Source organism: Eumetopias jubatus, unplaced genomic scaffold, assembly GCF_037043125.1.
Source record: "Eumetopias jubatus isolate StellerSeaLion01/CBP00866 unplaced genomic scaffold, mEumJub1_p1.0 scaffold_8, whole genome shotgun sequence".
Taxonomy (NCBI): Eukaryota; Metazoa; Chordata; class Mammalia; order Carnivora; family Otariidae; genus Eumetopias; species Eumetopias jubatus.
Window position 1 is genome coordinate 37,334,501 of NW_028274814.1, and position 21,702 is coordinate 37,356,202.

At 46.4% G+C, this 21,702-nt stretch overlaps 1 protein-coding gene across 4 annotated transcripts in view; it reads left to right on the forward strand.

Moving 5' to 3' along the window:
- BID (BH3 interacting domain death agonist) overlaps positions 1–21,702 on the forward strand; it is a 48,102-nt gene that overhangs the window by 20,421 nt on the left and 5,979 nt on the right. For all 4 annotated transcript variants that reach the window (XR_015768812.1, XM_088025845.1, XM_088025846.1 and 1 more), the window contains 4 exons: positions 9,126–9,201; positions 14,298–14,508; positions 17,355–17,494; positions 19,720–19,932. Coding sequence is in view for 3 of the 4 variants with exons in the window: in XM_088025845.1 (XP_087881971.1) it covers positions 9,190–9,201; positions 14,298–14,508; positions 17,355–17,494; positions 19,720–19,932 (576 nt within the window). In the remaining variant the exon portion in view is untranslated. The remainder of the gene's footprint in view (positions 1–9,125; positions 9,202–14,297; positions 14,509–17,354; positions 17,495–19,719; positions 19,933–21,702) is intronic.

Consider the following 21,702-nt stretch of genomic DNA (forward strand, 5'->3'; position numbering starts at 1 on the left):
AATTTTCACATTTTCCCCTTTTTTGATCACGATCTTTTTTGAAAGCATTGCTGATCAAGAGTCAGGTTTTCCGTATGTAGTAGTTTTGTTCCTTAGTGCCTAGAAGGACCTTCCCTGGTTGTCATGTCCTACTTGGGAGGGAAAGTGCGTAGCAGTTGGAAATCTCTTAAGGCCACGGTTGATAACGAGGGTTAGGAGGGAGAACTGTCTGGCACTTCCCACCTATAGTCTAATTTATCAAAATGTAAGCATTGGAGATCATCTTGAAGCACTGAACCAGCATCATGTTACTGGGCACATCATTTTTAGAAAGTTTGACAGACAACAAAATACAAAACTTAAAATTCAATTTTAATTTCTGTTTGAAGAAGTAAAATGAATTCCAAATTGTATGATGGTTCTAAGCCAGGACTCTAACTCTGAAAGTAGCCAGCTGAAATATTTATTGGCACTTAATTCTGACATCAGGGAGAAATGTTCTCCCTACAAAGGCATGCCTTCTGCAGTTTCTGCTTGTAAAGGGACCAGGAAAGGACAATATGGGACACAGCTGGGTACAGCCAGAGCATACTGAAAGATGCAACTGAGCACACTTGGGAAGATTCAGTGCAGGTGTAAAAATACAGCCATAGCTGTTGGACTTTTTGCAGAAGAGCAAAACTTAGGTGAAGTTTTAAATCAGTATTGTTATATCTCAGAAGAGCTGTTTGGAATAAAATGTTTTATCGATAATATAGCCTGTGAAGTTGCAAATTCAGAGACTATTAATTTGTTTTGTTGTTGTTGTTGTTGTTGTTGTTGTTTTTAAGATTTTATTCATTTATTTGACAGAGAGAGACTCAGCGAGAGAAGGAACACAAGCAGGGGGAGTGGGAGAGGGAGAAGCAGGCTTCCCGCCGAGCAGGGAGCCCGACGCGGGGCTCGATCCCAAGACCCTGGGATCATGACCTGAGCCAAGGCTTAAAGACTGAGCCACCCAGGCACTCCTGGAGGCCATTAATTTGGGTAAGAATCCAGAGTCAGTTAATAGTTTAGGTAAAAGAAGGCTTTTGTGAATTCTGAGTCTTCTTAACCCTTCAGAAAAAGCAAGTGAGAAATGAGTCCCAGAATCATGATGAGGTTGTTTCCAAAAGGCCATAATCAAAAGAGGAGGTTTCCCCCTCTCATAGGGGCTGGGAGATGCAGGTAAGGACATTATCTTTCCACGAAAGAGAGAGAAGCAGTAGTGAGAAAAAGGTATACAGGCCTGCTCCAGACCTCTTGGAAAGCTGTCTCACCCGGTGGTGTCTGCTTCAATTCCAGAACTTCCCTTCCAGGTCAGCAGGGGGTGTGCAGGTCGAGCCAGAGTCTGGTGCTTTCTGTAGATGTGTTATGTGAATCCAGAAGTCTTTTCCCTGGAGTCTGATGGCTTAAGAGTCGGTTAGCAGTCTCTGATAAGGTCGAGTCTTTCTGGAGGTGTCTTTTCCAATTGACAAAATCTCCATGGTACAAGATGTGATGCTTCAGGTGGCCAGCTCCTGGGAACGCACTGGGAGAAGATTGCATTACCGAAGCGTGGGTGTTTTTAATAGAAGCAATTAGGCCTTTACAATTTTGAAGTAGATCTCCTTTTATCAGCTGTGGATCAGAGGAGGCAGGGGCCAAGTGTATTGGATGTCCTGCGACTATCTCAAAGGGTGACAGTCTGTGATTTCCTGTAAGGTAGATCTGAGATTTGGAAGGACTGGTGGCAATGCTTTCTGCCAAGGTACTTGGAGGGTCTCTACACATTTTGCCAGCGGAGTCCTGATACTGCTGTTAGTATATTTGACCAACCCTGAGGATTAATGGAGGTATGGACAATGAAAGTATAAAACCAATCAAATAGCACAGACTTGTCGAAGCACCTGATCAGTAAAATGGGTTCCCTGTTCACTTTGAAGTTTGAGAGGGTTCCTCAGATAGGGATAATTTTTTTTTTTTAAGATTTATTTTATTTGTTTGAGAGAGAGCACAAGCAGAGGGAGAGAATCTCAAGCAGACTCCATGCTCAGCGTGGAGCCTGATGCGGGGCTCAGTCCCACGACCCTGAGATCATGACCTGAGCAGAAACCAAGAATTTGACGCTTAACTGACTGCACCACCCAGGCACCCCAGGGATAATCTTTTCTAACAGAAGTTTAGCCACAGGAGAAGCATTTGCCAGTGTAAAAGGGAAAGCTTTCGGTCAGTGAGAAAACATACAAGCATGACTAAAACATTTATCCCTAACATCCATGAGATGGGGAAACCATATAAAAACCATCTAAAAACCTGAACAGCTTTCCTTGGATTGTACTTTGGACGGGTGGGACAAGTGAGGTGGACAGTTTTTGTGGCCTTATTAATATTTTCCTACCAGTACTGGTTCATGAATGCTGTCATTTTGTCAGTAGATCAACAGTTTAATGCATGTACAGTGGTGGATAGAAATATTAGAATTTCTGGTAGGGCCAGATTATTTGGTCCAAATCAGAGTTCTCTATCAAACCATTGAACAATTATTACATTTCCAATATTGTTTTTTTCCTCTCTGGGGTCAACTGAGTGTCTCTGGTCAGTTTTTCCAAATTATCATTGGTGAGAACATCCCTTTGGAACATGACAGAGGTTTGGCTACCGGTTTCCTTGAAAGCGTGGTTTTTGTTTTTGTTTTTTTTGTGAAGCTGTCTGTAAGGTGGCTTCCTTTGAATTCTAGGGAGTTGATCTGGAATGCCCAGGAACCTTAATAGCCAGAGCAGCCAGTAAAAGTATGGCATCCAGTAAATTATGGACATAGGAGCCTTTTAAAATCGTATCCCCATTGGAGGCAAGGATACCTCGTTGTTTTCATAATATTCCAAAGTCACGAGCCACACCAAAGGTATATGGGCTATCGGTATAAATGTCTGCAGTTTTACCCTTGGCTAAGGTACAAGCTTGAGTAAGGGCGTGTAACTCCGCCTGTTGGGCTGACACAGCCAGGGGTAAAAGTGCTGCTCAGTGACTTCAGAAGGAGTTGCAGGCAGTAGCACAAGCAGCATGGTATTTACCATTCTCCTCTTCATCAGTGGAAATACTGAGAAAGCTCTGTATAGATCAATTCCAGTGAAAAAAATCTGCTTTCAGTGGAAATGGATCTCAGTAGCATATATGGGAGTTAGGGATGACAGGGTGCCGTGGGATAACAGTGTTATTTATTGCTCAGAGGTCCTGGACTAACTTCCATCCTTGGCCCCTGGGTTTTCTCACAGGTAAAACAGGGGCATTCCAGGGACTAGTGTAGGAAGTAATGAGGCCTGAGCCTTGTAATCTGTTATGGGCTTAATGCCTTGAAGTGCGTGGATGTCTTTGTTTATATGATGTGGATTAATGCCGAGGAGAGGTTTTGAGGGATTTCTTTGAATCTTGATGGGAGGTGCGCTGTGGCTTCTGCCAATTATCTATCCATTGAAGATTTTGTCCATAAAGAGGAATGTAACTGATCTGATAGGAGTAAATGATCAGTGTCTCCAGACTCAGCTATAGTGCCATCAGAGAAGAAACAAAAGATGTCAAAGGCTCATCTAATTTTTCTGGTTGGCTGTTTTGATTACTACTAACAAATTCTAGAATTATTTACCCCTTTTGGGAGAAAGACATTCCTGCCTGATACTTTTCAAAAAAAAATCTCAGCCCAGCAAATGAATAGCAGTGGGAGAACGAAGGAGAAAAGGCTGTGTATCTCTGAAAGGGTCTAGACAGAGGGAATAGGTTCAGAGACAGGAACGTGTTGAGGTTTATGAGAGACCCCTACTGTTTGAGCTGTTTTAGTACTCTGCGGGGGAGGCTGCATTATAGCAGTGGGGTCCAGCCCCGAGAGTACAGCTGTGGTGTCAGTACGGACACAGATTAATTCCTGGTCTGCAGAGTGGTTTCTCGGAGCCAATTAAGAGGGAGGATTGGGAAGAGCCCCTGTAGTTCCTTGGAGCCTCATCATTGGGAAGTGGGATCCCGGGAAGGCTGGCGATGGGGTTAAAGGCTCCTGAAGTGCTTAAGTTTGTAACAGTCTTTTTTCCAGTGTCCTGGCTCTTTGCAATAACAGCAGAAACCAGGAGGTTTTTGGTTTCAGGAGCCTTCATTTGCCGAAGTTGAAAATTAAGAATTTTAGCGGTCTTTCTTTTAGGTGACTTACCTGGATGCCAGCCAGCTGCTCTGGCAAATTAAATCTGGAGCGTACATAGTTTCTCATCCCATCCTGGAGTTTCCCATTCCACCCTTTTTTTTTTTTTTTAAGATTTTATTTGAGAGAGAGAGAGAGCGAGCGAGCATGGAGCATGAGGGGGGGGAGGGTCAGAGGGAGAAGCAGACTCCCCGCTGAGCAGGGAGCCTGGTGGGGACTCGATCCCAGGACTCCAGGATCATGACCTGAGACTGAGCCACCCAGGTGCCCCATCCTGGTCCTTTTTAACTAAAGGAGAAAAACTAGCCCATTAACAAGCAATTAAATGCTACCCATGTGGATTCACATCCAAAGGAAGACCAGAACTTTCTTTAAAAACATTTTGGAGTTGATTGTAATAGTCATGAACAGGTTCATCAGGCTTTGTTTGCAAACCTGAATTTTATTCCAGGGCTTAGGAAAAGCTACTGTAATTGCTTGTGAACATTTCCCAATGAGTTTTCTAGCACCTTGCCAAAAGTTAGGGGTTTGGTTATCTAAATCCCCTTCGGGATGTTCCCATCGGGCTGGTTTCATCCAGTGTTTGGCCTGGCCCTCACCAAGGAGCATATTGGACGAACTGATAAAAATCTGAGAAACCAGGTTGATAAGCTTGTATATGTTAAATTCTTTAGCAACCTATGGGGCCCTCAGTTACTTTAGGAAACTAACTATGGCTGGCAGTTTGGCCTTAGTTCAAGAAACATAGAAACTTGGGGTTTATTGAGATCCTCAGAAGAGTAAACTTTAGGGGCACCTGGGTGGCTCAGTCATTAAGTGTCTGCCTTCGGCACAGGTCATGATCCCAGGGTCTTGGGATCGAGCCCCGCATCGGGCTCCCTGCTCGGTGGGAGGCCTGCTTCTCCCTCTCCCACTCCCCCTGCTTGTGTTCCCTCTCTCGCTGTGTCTCTCTCTGTCAAATAAATAAAATCTTAAAAAAAAAACTATAAAGGGGCAAGTTTTAATAGGTTTAAGGGAGGAGAGAGTGGGGAGAGGAGGTTTAGAGGAAAAGTGAGGTTGGAAGAATAGAAGAAAACGGCACAACACCTGTGCTCGACAGGTGGCTGCCTCCTATCTGGAAACAAGGAGGGCGGGGGCTTCAGAAGCAGTTTTGACTTCTTTCAGCTGTTTGCCTCAGTTAATTTCAAAGTAGTATTTTGCAAAGAGGCAAACCTAGAATCCTGACATTTGGGAGCCTCAAGGTACCAATCAAAATAGACATCTAACTCAGTTTTTTGCCCTTTTTAGGGACCACAGCTTTCTAATTTAGAGTAAAACAAGTCTGGGGAGAAAAAGTGCCTCATAATGGCCATTGACGTTCTAAATTACTTTTAGTTAAGTCGGTCCATTTAGTTAGAAATGTACATGAGAAGGGAGTGTAGTTTTTAAATTTTTTTTAAGATTTTATTTATTTATTTGAGAGAGAGAATGAGAGACAGCATAAGAGGGAGGAGGGTCAGAGGGAGAAGCCGACTCCCCGCCGTGCAGGGAGCCCGATGTGGGACTCAGTCCCGGGACTCCAGGATCATGACCTGAGCCGAAGGCAGTCGCTTAACCAACTGAGCCATCCAGGCGCCCCGGGAGTGTAGTTTTTAAGCAAAAAAGAACTGGCCAGGGCCTCAGAAGAGGGGCATTTGTATGACTGGGATACCATTTCTTAGGTGTTTTTTGTTTCTCTAGAGCAAAAAGAAAAGTTCCTAAGCCGCAAAGTTTCAACAGGAATAGCCTGGTCCCAAAGGAGTCAGACTGAAGGCCAGCACAGTTCCAACAGAACAGTCGGTTCCAGAAAAGGAGTCAGACCAAAGGCCAAACAAGTATTCTCAGAAAGGACAAGGCCTTAAAACAGGTCCCAAATAAAGTCTGGAATGCCCAAGCATAAAGAGCGCAGAACTCGAAATCCAGGAGAAAACTTACCCTCAAACTTCAGGGTCAGTGAGAAAGCAGTGAGCCCGACTGGCTTCGTGGGTCCCGGCACGTGTTGGCTCCCCAGCCTTGCAGCTGGTGGGGGTGATCTGTGAGTCCCACTTCTGATCACCAAATAATGTTAACCTTGGAAGTAAAACTGCCACTGATTTTACCAGCAGCAGTGGGTTTATTCTGGAATAGCAGAGAATTGTAATTCAGGACAAGCAAGTTATGGCAAAACCATAGTAAATTCTCAAAACAAAGGAGAGGACTGCTGGGACGGCTGTTGGAAGCCAAAAGCCCAGGGGCGCCTGGCGGCTCAGTCGTTGGGCGTCTGCCTTCGGCTCAGGTCATGGTCCCAGGGTCCTGGGATCGAGCCCCGCATCGGGCTCCCTGCTCCGCGGGAAGCCTGCTTCTCCCTCTCCCACTCCCCCTGCTTGTGTTCCCTCTCTCGCTGTGTCTGTCAAATAAATAAATAAAATCTTAAAAAAAAAAAAAAAGCCAGAAGCCCATTGGAGTAAACGAGGAATTCTGAGTATAGCGGCCTCTCATTGGCTGACCCATGCCAGTCTCTCCTTGGCTGGGTTGTTGGCTGGGGCAGGAGGAAAACCTTTCTTCTTCCTACTGGGGTAACAGGGTAGTGAAGTAGGGTCAGACTTACAGGCTGTGTTTCTTCCTGTTGGGTCTGAAATTCATGAGCAGTCGTAGGGCATGAGAGAGCCCCCCTGCTGGTCATGACTCCATTCTAAGCAAGGTTTCCTTTTATTTTGACTGTATCAAAGTCTGGAGGAAACAAATGTTTATGTGAATTCTTTCCCTTTTTTTAAAAAATTGATTTTATAGAGCAAGCATGGGCATGAGGGGGGGGAGGGGCAGAGGGAGCGAATCTCCAAGCCGACTCCCCATTGAGCAGGAGCTGTGGCCACAGGGGCTTCATCTCACAACCCTGAGATCATGATCTGAGTGGAAGCCACAGTTGGACACTTACCGACCGAGCCACCCAGGAGCCCCATATGTGAATTATTTCTTGAGAGAACAAGGTGGAGGCCAGGGTTCTCTTCACTGCACCTTTACACTGGCAATGACTTGTGGACATGGTTTGGCTTCTGTGGCCAACAGGGACATGTTCTATTTTATTCTTTGTCCTGATTCTGATAATGGCTCCGCCTCTTGCCTCCTGTGCGATGGAGGGCCTGCAGATGGCCCATAATGCAGCGTCCTTGTTGGTTCCCTGTCTGTCCAAGTACACGTGAGTCCTTCGCTCTTAACCGGCCCCCCCAGCCATACCCAGCGTGGGTGTGGGCTCTTCCAGATTTACCAGTGTGAGGGTTGGGGTACAGCCTCTGGCTTTGCATGACCCCTGAAGGCCGACAGGAGCACCTGAGACCGGGAGATGGACAGATCTAAGAATAATTGTGTCCCGCAAGTGTGCGTGGCCGCCTGGTGGGGGAAGGCATGTTTCCCATCAGTGCTGATCTTGGCCCCCTTTTCACTTGCCTGTGGGAGCCTCACCCTTGCTTCCTATAGAGGAGTTGGTTGTCTGTTCTTGTTTTTTATCTCCTCTACATTTAAGAACCAAGATAAAATTGCCAGATTTGGCTGTTTTTTATCCTACAAAATGACCATGTCATTTGGTTCAACCTAATATTGTGTGTAAACCACACATACACAGGCAAATACATTTTAAGATAGTATTATATTGTTGAGACTGTTCTGTAGAAACCATTGTTCAGGATCGCTCATCCTTTTCATGTTCTGTATATTCCACTTCATGGGCATAATCATTTTGAACTCAATCCCCAGTTGCCTTTTGTCTGGTCAGTTGTTTAGGAGGATTTAGTTTGGAATAGGTGCCATAGAGGAGCTTTAATCTTTTGTGTAATTGTCAAATTTACATTCTCTTTCCTTCTTTCTTTCTTGGCCACTGAATGCTAAGAAAACATTTTACTTTCAAAGCTTCTTTTTCTTTATATACATTTTATAAGAGCTCTTTCTATATGAATGCCATTGAAACATGTGGCCTGTGGGGAGAACTGGTCTGCCTGGCTGTCTCTTACTCCCCAAACCTTATTCTCTCATCCAAGTAAGACAGGATCAGCAAAGTATACTACCCACTTCTCAACTTAGTTGTGTGGAACAGAAGAGATAATGTGAAGGCTCTGAGAATGGTTGTACGCTGAAGGAAGGCTTGGGTAGTGGTCATATTAGTAGTCATAGTAATAACGAGAGGCCCTAAAAACTTCTAGGTATACTTTATTAGCTAACTTTCTTCTCTCTTTTTTAAGATTTTTATTTATTTGAGAGCGTGCACTGGGGCGGGGGGGGGGGGGCGCAAGGAGGGGCAGAGGGAAACCCAAGCAGACTCAGCACTGAGCCGGAGCTGGTTCTCAAGGTGTAGTTGAATATCCTCCTGAAGGGTGGAAACCATGTGATTTTTCAGTTTGGTAGCCAGAGGGCCTGAGACACGGTAGGCTCAGCAGAGATGGTAACTGTTTGGCCAAAAGATTCCAGTAGCACCTTTTGTTCTATCTCATGACCCTGAGATCACAACCTGAGCTGAAACCAAGAGTCGGACACTTGACCACCTGCACCACCCAGGTGCCCAAGCTAACTTTATTCTTGTAGGAAATGCGCTAATGTAAGTATTTGCCTAGAAAGAATTCATAAACTAGACTGCCCTGATTTGCCTGATCAATGAGGTCTTATCCGTGAGCTCTGGGTGGGAGAGCTGAACTCTGAGGTTGGAGACCGACCCTGGGGAGCTCTCAGTGCTTTGGCAAGTCTCTGAGATGAGGAAAACTCCAGAGTCGGCTTGGTTGCTGCCCAGGCTCCATGCTGAGAAGGGAGCAGCCTGGGTGAGTGTGGTTGGGGTGGGCGAGGTGTGAGCTTGGCTGCTATGTCTGGAGAGCGTCTTAGAGCCAGGGCCCAGGCTGGCTCCCTCAGTTCTCTCCTGAGGGTCCCGGAGGGGGTGTCCGCGCAGGGAACAGCTGCCTACCCTGTGTGTATGTGTGTCCTCTTTCAGGCCGCTGACTTGGGACACCCACAAAGCCGGAAGCAAGTTGGAGCCCTGCCAGGCCGCCTGTGCCATGGATTCTAAGGTCAGCCCTTGGGCTTCTTCTGGAGAAATGCTTCGGGAGGGGGAGTGAACATGCCCGAGGCCAGCTTTTTCTTTGTGTGTGTGCCGTCAGTGTGGGACCCCGCTGGCCCCTTTGACAATGCTGCAGGGAGGATCCTCACATTCACAACTTAGAGGAGCACAGTAAAGAGAAGAGAACAAAGACCTGTCTTGTCTCCTTGTCCACTTCCCTCTACCTTGGGCCTGGTCGCTCCCCGGAAGGGCAAGGCAACTCTGTGGTTCAGGACCTTTCAGAAGCTCTAGAGTTCTTGGAAGTTATCACCCTGAGGTCATATAGGCCATTCCCCTGGCTTCAGCAGGATGGTACCTAAATTGCCTTCTCTGTACTCACCTTCTAACTGGCTGGAAGAGAGAATCATGGCATATCCAGTCAAAAGCTCTTTATTCATCTGCTTACTAATAGTCTTTCTGCTTCCCTTCTCTGCCAGCTTCTGTAGAGGCCCCAGCCCCAGGGGCTCCTCTGTGTGCATGCTGTGTGCATCAGCCTTTTGTTCTCACTGGCCATTGGGGAAGGTTTCAGCAAAAAATCTAAGGATTTGGTGGTTAGTAAACTTGGTGGCCCACCGTTTCTGGATCCCTAAACATAGCAACACCTGGCACCTGGCAGGTTCTCAAGGTGTAGTTGAATATCCTCCTGAAGGGTGGAAACCATGTGATTTTTCAGTTTGGTAGCCAGAGGGCCTGAGACACGGTAGGCTCAGCAGAGATGGTAACTGTTTGGCCAAAAGATTCCAGTAGCACCTTTTGTCCTGATAAAGATCTATTCTCAGTATCCAAAATTCCTTTATTTGGTGCCATTTAAACCTGCCCATTCTTGTCTTATACGTGTATGTATGTATGTATGTACGTACGTATTAAGATTTCCTTTAGTTTTTCTTATAGGGCAGGTCTACTGCTATACTGTGGTTTATCTTATTTATTTATTTAATTTTTTTTAAGTAGGCTCCACAGGGCTTGAACTCATGACCCTGAGATCAAGACCTGAGCTGAGGTCGAGTCAGATACTTAACCAACTGAGCCACCCAGGCGCCCCTATTTTATTTCTTTCTTTTTTTTTTTTTAAAGATTTTATTTATTTATTTGAGAGAGAGAATGAGATAGAGCATGAGAGGGAAGAGGGTCAGAGGGAGAAGCAGACTCCCCGCTGAGCAGGGAGCCCGATGCGGGACTCGATCCCGGGACTCCAGGATCATGACCTGAGCCGAAGGCAGTTGCCCAACCAACTGAGCCACCCAGGCGCCCCTATTTTATTTATTTATTTTTAAAGATTTTATTTATTTATTTGAGAGAGAGAATGAGATAGAGAGAGCACGAGAGGGAAGAGGGTCAGAGGGAGAAGCAGACTCCCCGCTGAGCAGGGAGCCCGATGCGGGACTCGATCCCGGGACTCCAGGATCATGACCTGAGCCAAAGGCAGTTGCCCAACCAACTGAGCCACCCAGGCGCCCCTATTTTATTTATTTATTTATTTTTTTAAAAGATTTTATTTATTTATTTGAGAGAGAGAATGAGAGAGAGCATGAGAGGGAAGAGGGTCAGAGGGAGAAGCAGACTCCCCGCCGAGCAGGGAGCCCGATGCGGGACTCGATCCCGGGACTCCAGGATCATGACCTGAGCCGAAGGCAGTCGCCTAACCAACTGAGCCACCCAGGCGCCCCTTTATTTATTTCTTTTAAGTAAACCCTACACCCAAGCGGGGCTCGAACTCAGGATGCCAAGATCAAGAGCTGCATGCTCCACCTACTGACTCAGCCAGGCGCCCCCATTCTTGTCCCCTTTAACTTGCAACTCTTGTGTCCTTTCCCATATGGTTGAAATGTCTGCATTGAGAACCGTGTTGCCATGTCACACTGTGTGGCGCTTGAACTTCCCCGAGTGCTTTTGTCCACCTTGTCCATTTCACCTGAAAACCCTCCGGGGGAGGAAGGGGGACAGAATTACCCCCAGCATTTTCTCTTTTTTTCAACTTCAAGGTGAGAAAACATAGACACATGAGTTGCCCAGTGTCCCGTGGAGCTGGGATTCACAGTGAAACACTGAGCAGTTTCCTCTTATATTTCAGAGTTTGGCCCCCATCACAGTTTTCATCCTGTTGTAGATTTTTCTGACTTTTTCCTTTTGAGGTTTTTCCAGTTTTTAAAAAATTGTGGTAGAATACATAGCATAAAATTACCATTTTAACCTTTTTTAAGAACACAATTCCCTAGCAGTAAGCCCATTCACACTGTGGTGACACCATCACCACCATCCACTTCCAGAACTTTTCACCTGTTCAACTGAAACTCTGTCCCCTTTAAATACTAACTCCCATCCCTGTCCCCATCCGGCAGCCCCTCTCCACTCTCTGTCTCTGTGAATCTGACTACTCGCGGTCCCTCAGAGAAGTAGAGTCAAGCAATATTTGTCCTCTTATGTGTCTGACTTACTGCGCTTAGTATCATATCTTGTGTTTGGTTTTTGGTTTTTTTGTTTGGTTGGTTGGTTTTGTTTTACTGTTATGGTACTGTTCATCCACATTTTAGCATTCTTTTTTTTTTAATTTTTAAAAGATTTCATTTTTTTTTATTTGAGAGAGAGAGAGCACAAGCAGGGGGAGCAGCAGAAGGAGAGGGAGAAGCAAGCTCCCCGCTGAGCAGGGAGCCCGATGTAGGGCTCCATCCCAGGACCCTGGGATTATGACCTGAGTTGAAGGCAGACGCTCAACTGACTGAGCCACCCCGACGCCCCCGTTTTAGCACTCTTCTTTGTTTTTTTTCTTTATATTTAGAGAAACAAAATAAGGGCACTTGATTTGGATTTTTTTTTTTAACTGTTTGTATGGTGCTGTTTTTGCCAGGTTTGGGCACCTGGATTGTTCCAGTTTCTCAAAACACATCAGATAGCTTTCCATTTTTTTCTCTACACTGAAACTGATTTTATAGCACGAGAGTTACTTTTGCATTTCTTTTTTTCTTTTTTTAAGATTTATTTGAGAGAGAGAGAGCATGAGTGGGGGCAGGGGCAGAAGGAGAGGGAGGTTGATCCCACAAACCTGAGGTTCATGACTTGAGCCAAAACCAAAAGCCGGTCGCTTAACCAACTGAGCCAGCCAGGTGCCCCTTGATCATTTCTCTTAATATACTTTTTCCTGTGATTTAAAAGGATAAATAGCTATCAAATCTTGCATCTTCTAAGACATCCATTTCAACTTTTATCACTAGAAGATCAGAAAGAGTCACAGTTGGGCACCTGGGTGGCATAGTAAGTTGAGCGTCCAACTCAGGTCATGAGATCCGGCCCCATGTTGGGCACCGTGCTCAGTGGGGAGTCTGCTTGAGAGTCTCTCTCCCTCTCTCTCTGCTCCTCCCACTTGTGCGCTCTCTCTCTCTCTCTCAAATGAATAAATCTTTTTTAAAAGAAAAAGTCATAGTCATATGAAAATATTGTTTGTCACAAGCTCTATATGTTCTTGGAATTAAATACTATCAGCTCTTGAGCCTACTTTCTGATACGTGGTTTAGTCTGACCTGTTCTTGACCTGCCCATCTAATAGTGTCTGTCCAACTGCTTTATAACCAGCTGGTACTGAACATTTGAGTGTGTGGTAACTCAGCCCACAACCTTGCCCTAGCCCTCCTTTCTTCTCTCCTAGCCAGGACATCTCCTTCAGGTAGAAATGAAGGATATTTTTGAGTTTCTAAGCTGTCTTTTGCTGCCTGGCCTCACCATACCAGAATTGTAAGGATTCGATCCAGCAGAGCTTTTACATGATATTCCCCCCCCCTTTTTTTTAAAGATTTTATTTATTAATTTGACAGAGACACAGCGAGAGAGGGAACACAAGCAGGGGGAGTGGGAAAGGGAGAAGCAGGCTTCCCGCCGAGCAGGGAGCCCGATGTGGGGCTTGATCCCAGGACCCTGGGACCATGACCTGAGCCGAAGGCAGATGCTTAATGACTGAGCCACTCAGGCGCCCCTATTCCCCCCTTTTAAGAAATAATTCTGGAGAAGGAAAGGCTGAATAACTATACATAAGCACCTTGTTTTATACATTTCATTTATTTAAAACAATCTGCCCTCTAAAAACTATCCTAAAAGGTTTCTGAATTTTTTAAATGAAAAATATTCAGGACTTAGAAGACAAATAAATGTTATCGGCACCTTCATCTTCTGCTGAGCTTCTCTTACAGCCGAGTGTGTGTGTGTGTTACATTTACCTGGGAGATCTCAGTATCCCTAGCTTTCTGGATGATTCCCTCTTTCATCCTAGGTCTTGGCTTGCTCTGAGCACAGCTGGCTGCTGGTGGTACAAGCACTCACCTTTGTTTGCCAAGAACACTGACCCAGGTGCAGTCAGTAACCCCAGAAACGTCCCTCCTGGCTCCCAGAGTGCATATGCTGAGCTGAGCTCCCGCAGCAAGTGGTGCTGGCGGACGGAGCTGGCAGGCAGAGCCCCCAATCCCTTGCGTTAGAGCGGGAGCCATCCTCATACAGCCGGATTGTGGTTAAGGGGCATATACTCCCAAAGCAAGCCAAGCCTGCCCAAAGGGAGGCATTATCTGCGGTCACTACTGCCCAGGATTTATGGAAAATCGGCTGGTTGCACAATACCATCTTAGCCCACAAAGATTATGAAAAAGAAAGAGCTTCTAACTGCTGGATGCATAGCTGGTAGGGTGGGCTGAAGTTGCTAAAGGATACATGGGAGTTAGCAGAAGCATGTGAGTGTAAGGATGTAATGATGATATTTGCTGACTTCCCTAAAACAGCCTTTGGAACCTCCGCCTCCGAAAGCAAGCTCACCTCAGCTCAATGTTTTCAGGATGTCATGCAAATGTCTGCAGAATTGGAGCTTTTTCTTTGGCACCTACTGGGGGAACTGCTTGAAGCAGGCACTGCAGACTTGGCCTCTGCTAACTGGGTCCTCTTGCGCCCACAGGGTCATTTGGACATCTTAGGCCAGTAAGATATTTCAGGCCCAGCTGTCCCCAGAGCCCTTCCGTCAAGCTCAGCTGCAGACAGGGCCTCTGGCCCTGGATCGGGTTCCTACGCATCTCCCTGACTCCCTTTTTATCTTAGGTCAGCAGTGGTTCAGGCCTCCAGGATGAGCGCATCACAAACTTGCTGGTGTTTGGCTTCCTCCAAAACTGCTCCAACTGTAATTTCCACAAAGAGTTGGAGGTGCTGGGCCGTGACCTGCCCGTGCCGGCTTACCTGCAGGGGGACCATGACGATGGGCTGCAGACAGATGGCAACCGCTGCACCTACTTCCTGGCAGGTGGGGAGAGAGGTAGGTGTTTGGCACAGCCTCCTCTGCCCCAGATCTGGGCTTTGCATTTAGGGAACCTAAGTCCTGGAAGGGAGCTCTGGGCTCAGTCTCCCCCTCCCTAGTCTCAGTCCATCATAGATGTTTGTGTCATATGGTGGTTTGGTCTGTACCTGATGACTCCAGTGGAACAGCCTGAGTTTCTAATTAGTTGAAAGCCACTCAGTTTCTTTATGCTGACTCTTTGAATCTGTATAGTACCTTACACTTTTATGTGTATCGTGGTGGGATTATCTACAACATACCTAGGGCATTGAAGTATTCTGAACCTAATTTCCAGATGAGGACACTGAGGCCCAGAGACAGGTAAATGATGAACCCCAAATCAAATAGCGGCTGGGCACAGTAAGAGTCAGGCTTGGGGCCAGGCCTCTTTTCTCAAGCTGGGCTCTCTCGTCCTCCCATTGTGCTCCCATGATGTGTCCTCCCAGCATGTCATGGTCTCCAGACTCCACCTCTCCTCACCCACATCCCTGTGCTACCTCTTCCAACTTTACTTTTTACTCCTGTGCCATTGGTGCAGCCTCCACAGATGGAGGCCATCCTGAACTGAAGGCTGAGGGAGCAGGGCTGGGAAGCATGTTGAGAATGAGCCTCTTCTAGATTCTGGGCACATTGGAATTCCACGAGGAACATTTTCAAAATGCACAGTCCTTGGGCCCGACTTATCTGTACCAGCGTGTTCTAGGGTGGAAGATTCCCAGGTATTTATGAGGTATATGAGAGTGGAGTCAAATCCTCCTGCCTCCACGAAATCTCCTGGCATACCAGATTGCACTGCCCTCTGGTGGCCATGGGGGGACCAACAGCTGATCCAGCCTTTGGACCTCCAGCTCTATCTTAATTTGGGTGGGTGGGGTATGGCAGGAGTTCCTCCACGAGCCAGGGTGTGCCAAAGACTTCTGTGCTTTAGAATCCAGCCACCGCATCTTCTGGGTGGCCCTAAACTTGAGTAAGAGCAACTGGTCCTCTTAGGGAGGGGATGGGGGGGCAGGAATGGCTTGGCTGTCAAAGCTGCTGTAGGGCTGACTGCAGCCAGAGGCTGCACCCTGAGCTGTCCTTTGCTCTTCTACACCATTATTTGCCCCGTAGCCTGCAAAGCCTGGCTTGACTCAAATGTCATTTGAAAAAGTGATTATGGGGCTGTACACCAAACCTCACCTCTGGTAGAAAACTGGCCTGTAGGTTAAGTACCTGCCCCAGGTACTTAATAGAGTAGAATAGAGGCTCTGTATACCACAGTTCCATTGGTGAATTCATTTACTCAGCTGGATACTGACTGAATCTGCCAGGACTCCTGAAGTTTGCTGGAACCAAGTGAAAAAGCTCAGAGAAATCAATGAGGCAGTCAGTACAGTGGGAGCTCCGGAGAGGGAGTCCGGAGAGACTGCATGGCTATAACTGCACTTGAGCTGGCCTGTGGAGGAAGGGGTACATTTTGGCTCTTTGGGAACTGGTAAGAGGCAATGGCAACGGCGTAAGCAGACACTTGCAGGCGGAAAGACTGGGGCCTGTTAAAGGTAATGTGAATAGTTGGGTTTGGCTAGCGTGTTTGGAGGGAATAGTGCAAGTTAAGGTCCAAGGTGCTTTGAGGCTTGGTTGCAACTTGTCACTTCAGCAGGTGTGAGCCCGTGAAGGAGTAGAGAAGTGACATCCTAGCCATACTCCATGGGTCATCGTCAAGACCACCGTGGGGCAGGTGAAACGCTAAGGGCACAGAATTTAAGGAGGCGCTCTCCCCAGGGTCACAGCAGTACCCCCAACCCCCTCAAAGCCTCTTTCACTCTTGCACCTCAGTGCCTCGCTGGCATACCATGGAGAGTGGGGAAAGGCCTGGAGGGCAGTGAGAGGGGGCTCGGAGCTTGCCGTCATGACCCAGATGAGAGCTGACGGAGAACCCACGTCCGGGCGGTGACGCTGGGGACACTAGAAAAGACAGGTGTGTCTGTGCTCTGAGATCAGATGTGACCACTGCTTGAGGGTGGCTGCAAGCATTGTGGAGACTGAGATTTCTGTCCTGGGTAAATAAGCCAGAGGGAAGGTGCAAACACAGAAGAAATACAAGATTTAATGGGAGAAATAATGGTAGCTGGCATTTATTGAGTGCTTACTAGGAGCAGGGACAGGATTTGTTCATTGACTCGTTCATTGTGCAGTTGTTGATCGAGCTCCCGTGTGCCTTGCCTTTTCAGGGCTGCGTGTTTGACAGTAAACAAAACATTTAAAAATCAGAGCTCTTAGGAAGCTTACCTTCTGACAGGGGAGTCAGACAAAGAACACTGACAGATAAATGGTGTAGTATTGAGTGTTGAGGGAGGAACAGAGGGCGGGGGGAGTGCAGGTGGCAGGGCAAGCAGGGGTGTTGATCTCTCTGGCACGCGTGTGGCTCTAACTCCAGCTGCGGCGAAGCCCCCGCCCTAACAGCTTCTTAGGCCAACACCTGTTACGTGATGGAGTAGAGCTGGCAGCCGGGAAGGTTGCCACCAGATTCATGCCACAGATGCCCTGGCATCACTGTCCTTTTCACAGACAAATGTTGACTCTGTGTGTGGGGAGGGGCCTGCTTCTCCAAGTCTTCTGCTCACTTAGACCCTTTCCTGGCCCCAGTGCTCCGCCCTGGCTGCCCTCAACTGCAGCTCTACCAGCATAGCACGTGCTCAGCGAGCCCACTGTGGTGAGCGGTGCAAACGGGCGGGCTCTCTTCCAAAGCAGAATCCCTTTCTTTTTCTGGTACAGGGTGGAGTGGGAGGGGTCAGACAGGGCCATCGTCTGAATCTGCTGTGTCTCTGTGCCCCTGCCTGAACATTTAGATTCTCAGGGTCAAGAAGAAATCATCCAGGATATCGCCAGGCAGCTCGCCGTAATAGGGGACAAGATGGATCGCAGCATCCACCCAGGACTGGTGAATAACCTGGCAATGCGGTTTATGAATGTGAACCTATCGGAAGAAGTAAGTGAGAAAATCCACCACTGCCTTTTCTGGGTTAGTCAGGAAGTGTGAGAACTTTTTTCAGTGGTCAGGTTTTTTTTTAAATTTTAATTCCAGTGTAGTTAATATAGTCTTATATTAGTTTCAGGTATATAATATAGTGATTCAGTAGTTCTGTATATTACTCAGTGCACATCAAGAGAAGTTTGCTCTTAATCTCCTACACCTATTTCACCCATCCCCCACCCACCTCCCCTCTGGTAACCAGCAGTTTGTTCTCTATAGTAAGAGTCTGTTTTTCAGTTTGTCTCTTTTTCCCTTTGTTTTGCTTCTTAAATTCCACATATGAGCGAAATCATAGTTATTTGTCTTTCTCTGACTGGCTTATTTCACTCAGCATGATACTCTACTCTGTAGCTCCATCCCTGTTGTTGCAGATGACAAGAACTCATTCTTTTTTATGGCTGAATAATACTCCATTGTATACATGCCACATCTTCCTTATCCATTCATCAACTGATGGACACTTGGGCTGCTTCCATAGTTTGGCTATTGTAGATAATGCTGCTGTAAACATAAGGGTGCATGTATCCCTTCGATTAGTGTTTTTTTATTCTTTGGGTAAATATCCAGTAGTGCAATTACGGGGTCACAGGGTAGCTCTATTTTTAATTTTTTTGAAGAACCTCCATACTGTTTTCCAGAGTGGCTGCACCAGTTTGCATTCCCACCAATGGTGCACAAGGGTTCCTTTTTCTCTACATCCTCACCATCTGTTTCCTGTGTTGCTGATTTTAGTCATTCTGACAGGTGTGTGGTGATACCTCATTGTAGTTTTGATTTGCATTTCCCTGATGATGAGTGATGAGGAGCATCTTTTCATGTGTCTGTTGGCCATCTGGATGTCTTCTTTGGAGAAATGTCTGTTCATGTCTTCCACCCATTTTTTAATTGGATTGTTTTTTAGGGTTGTAGAAGTTCCTTATGTATTTTGGATACTAATCTTTTATCAGATATCTCATATGCAAATATCTTCTCCCATTCAGTAGGTTGTCTTTTAGTTTTCTGTTGTTAATTAAACCATCGAGGTCTGTCCTCTGTCTCCTCTCAGACCAGTGTCCAGTGAGGTGACTCAATTCATGACTGCCTACAAAAGAATTGGAAATAGAATCATAGCATGGTTAATTGTATTTCAGAATTAACTTGACATTTAGGAAACTTGAACCTTAAGTCAGAGTCAACATTTTGGATACAAAAGCCTCTAAACAGATTAATAAAATGTGTATGACTCTTCCAGAAATAACTTATTCTTTCTTCATTTGAATAAAAATGTAAGTAGAGAATGTCAAGTCACAAGAAAAGTGACATTTTATTTAGCCTGCTACTCTTAACTTCATGGTTATAATCAATATACAGATACTAACAGAACTTCTAACCCTTGCCGGGCACCATAAAGTACCTATCCTTCCTGAAGAAACATAGTGGGAGGGAGAACTGCTGGAAGGCTGTCAAATCTATGTCTACAGGAGTTCAGAGGAGAGAATGGTTCCATCCTTTGACCACCACCTGAAAATGCAAATGCTCCTCACTACACAGAAATGTATTCATCCTCCAAGGTTCAGTCAGCCAGGTCAGCCTCCTGCCTGTAAGCAGGTCTGTCTCTACTCCAGGGATCTCGCCCTGTCTGGAGTTCTCCAGCAGCTGTCATAGGCATGGTCATGTTCTGCCTCAGGACCTCTCCCACAATGTTAACTGAACTTTGCGTCTGAGTTGATGAGGTTGAAGGTCCTTTCAGGTCTAATGGTCTGTGGGGTGCCTCTCCCGTGTAGGCTAGGCGAGAAGGTCACATTTAGGCCCCCTTTCATCTCCTTCCCTGGAGCTAGGTCTGCCCCAGTAAGATAGATGTAAGACATCTTGGGTAGTTAACTAATTCTTTAAGTGTCTTAGAGGCAGGGAAGGACTTGGGCTTCTTCGGTTCCATTCTCTAAAGTGAACACACAGGCTCAAGAAAAATGTATTTGGTGAATGAGTGTCCAGCTGCAGGGAGTGAGCTCAGTCTCCCCTTTCCATTGTCTCTCAAAATTAAATAATTTCTCATTCTCTCCTCCAACCTCCTCAGCTGTTTAATAAGTTCCTCCCTATGAAATGAAAGCTGCTTTCTACTTAACATTGGAGGACTGTTTTCCTTTCAGAGGGCAGAATATTAGTAAACTCGGTTCCGTGTGACCCTGTTTTCACCCATGCAGGACAGAAGGAGGTACCTCGCCACTGCACTGGAGCGGATCATGCAGACTTACCCTACGGACATGGAGGAGGAGAAGACCATGCTGATGTTGGCCATGCTCTTGGCCAAAAAGGTGGCCAATCACACACCATCCTTGCTCCGTGATGTCTTTCGCACAACAGTGAACTTTATTAACCAGAACCTATTCACCTATGTGAGGAACTTAGCCAGAAATGTAAGAACCAGTGATGTCAGCTCCTTGGTGTTTCACTAAATCTTCTTGGTCTCTGCCTGGTCCCTCTAAGGTCTGGAAACCCAGCAGAACTGTCTGCTGCAGGGCTTCTTTCATTCTTTCTCCCTGTGCTTCTGGTGACCAAACCACAAGAGAGGTTCAGAGACCTTCTTGCTCAGGTAGAAAGGCTTGGTTTTGCCTCTGTGACAAAAGTTGTGTTGTAGAAGGTGGTGATGAGCACCTAATGCCCTTTTGAGCTCCATCAACGTTATTTTTAAGACAGGCTACTATCAGGGGCATCTGGGTGGCTCAGTCCTGGGATCAAGCCCCACATTGGGCTCCCTGCTCAGCAGGAAGCCTGCTTCTCCCTCTCCCACTCCCCCTGCTTGGGTTCCCTCTCTAGCTGTGTCTCTCTCTGTCAAATAAATAAAATCTTTAAAAAAAAAAAAAGACACGCTACTATCAGAGCATACTTTATACTATACTATTGCTAGAATCAGAATAGGAGGGTGTAGGTAGGTGTGTGGAGCATGAAAGAATGTGGCAGGAGTATCCCCAGCGGAGCTTCTTCCGTCTGCTCTCACTCTCACCTGGTCACAAACATTAAGTATAATTTACATTTTCTTTTTAAGATTTTATTTATTTGAGAGAGAGAGCACAAGTTGGGAGGGAGAAGCAGGCTCCCCACTGATTAGGGAGCCAGATGTGGGGCTCGATCCCAGGACCCTGGGATTTTGACCTGAGCTGAAGGCAGAGGCTTAACTGACTGAGCCACCAGGCGCCCCATAATTTACATTTAAAAACATACTTACCAAAAAAGGATGTTGGGGAGAGAGACCAAAATATTCAAAAGGGGGGAAAACTATCTAAAATCTTCCCCACAAAACCTGTCCAAGATATTAAAAATAACAGTTCTTCATGATGATGACCAAGAAGAGCCAGATAGCCCTCAAAGTCTGTTGCTTCACTTTAACTGGAAATTAAGTTGATGTGTCTTATTTGTAAATTTGAAAGTATTAGTGAATGTTTGGGATTTTATGTGTCAGAGGCATTACCCAGGCATCTAACCCTGTTAATATTTACTGATAAGTTTCAACGCCTTTTTTCTCTGTCTGCCATGGTCTTCATTTGTGCCAGCACTTTTTTTATTTTTTTATTTTTTTATTTTTTGAGAGAGAGAGAGCACGTGCACACACGCAAGTTGCAGGGAGGGGCAGAGGGAGAGGCAGAATCTTAAGCAGACTCCGTGCCCAGTGCGGAGCCTGATGCAGGGCTTGATCTCACATATGATTTGAGCTGAAATCAAGAGTTGGATGCTTAATGGACTAAGCCACCCAGGCGCCCCATGCCAGCATTTTAAAACAGAATGAATATAAATCTTGACTCAAGTATATATTTTTTTTAAAGATTTATTTATTTGAGAGAGTGAGAATGAGAGAGAGAGAGAGAGAGAGTACATGAGAGGGGGGAGGATTAGAGGGAGAAGCAGGCTCCTCACTGAGCAGGGAGCCCGATGCGGGACTCGATCCCAGGACTCCAGGATCATGACCTGAGCCGAAGGCAGTCGCTTAACCAACTGAGCCACCCAGGCGCCCCTTGACTCAAGTATATTAAACCAAGCTGAATCGTTGGAAGACGGTAAGCCTGAGAAGGTTCCTGGACAGCTTTCACCAACAACCATCTAGAGGGGGAATAAGTGGGCAGATGTCAACAGCAGTCTGTATTAACAGCTTACCAAATCCTGAAGGGATGAGGGCGCCCAGGTGGCTCAGT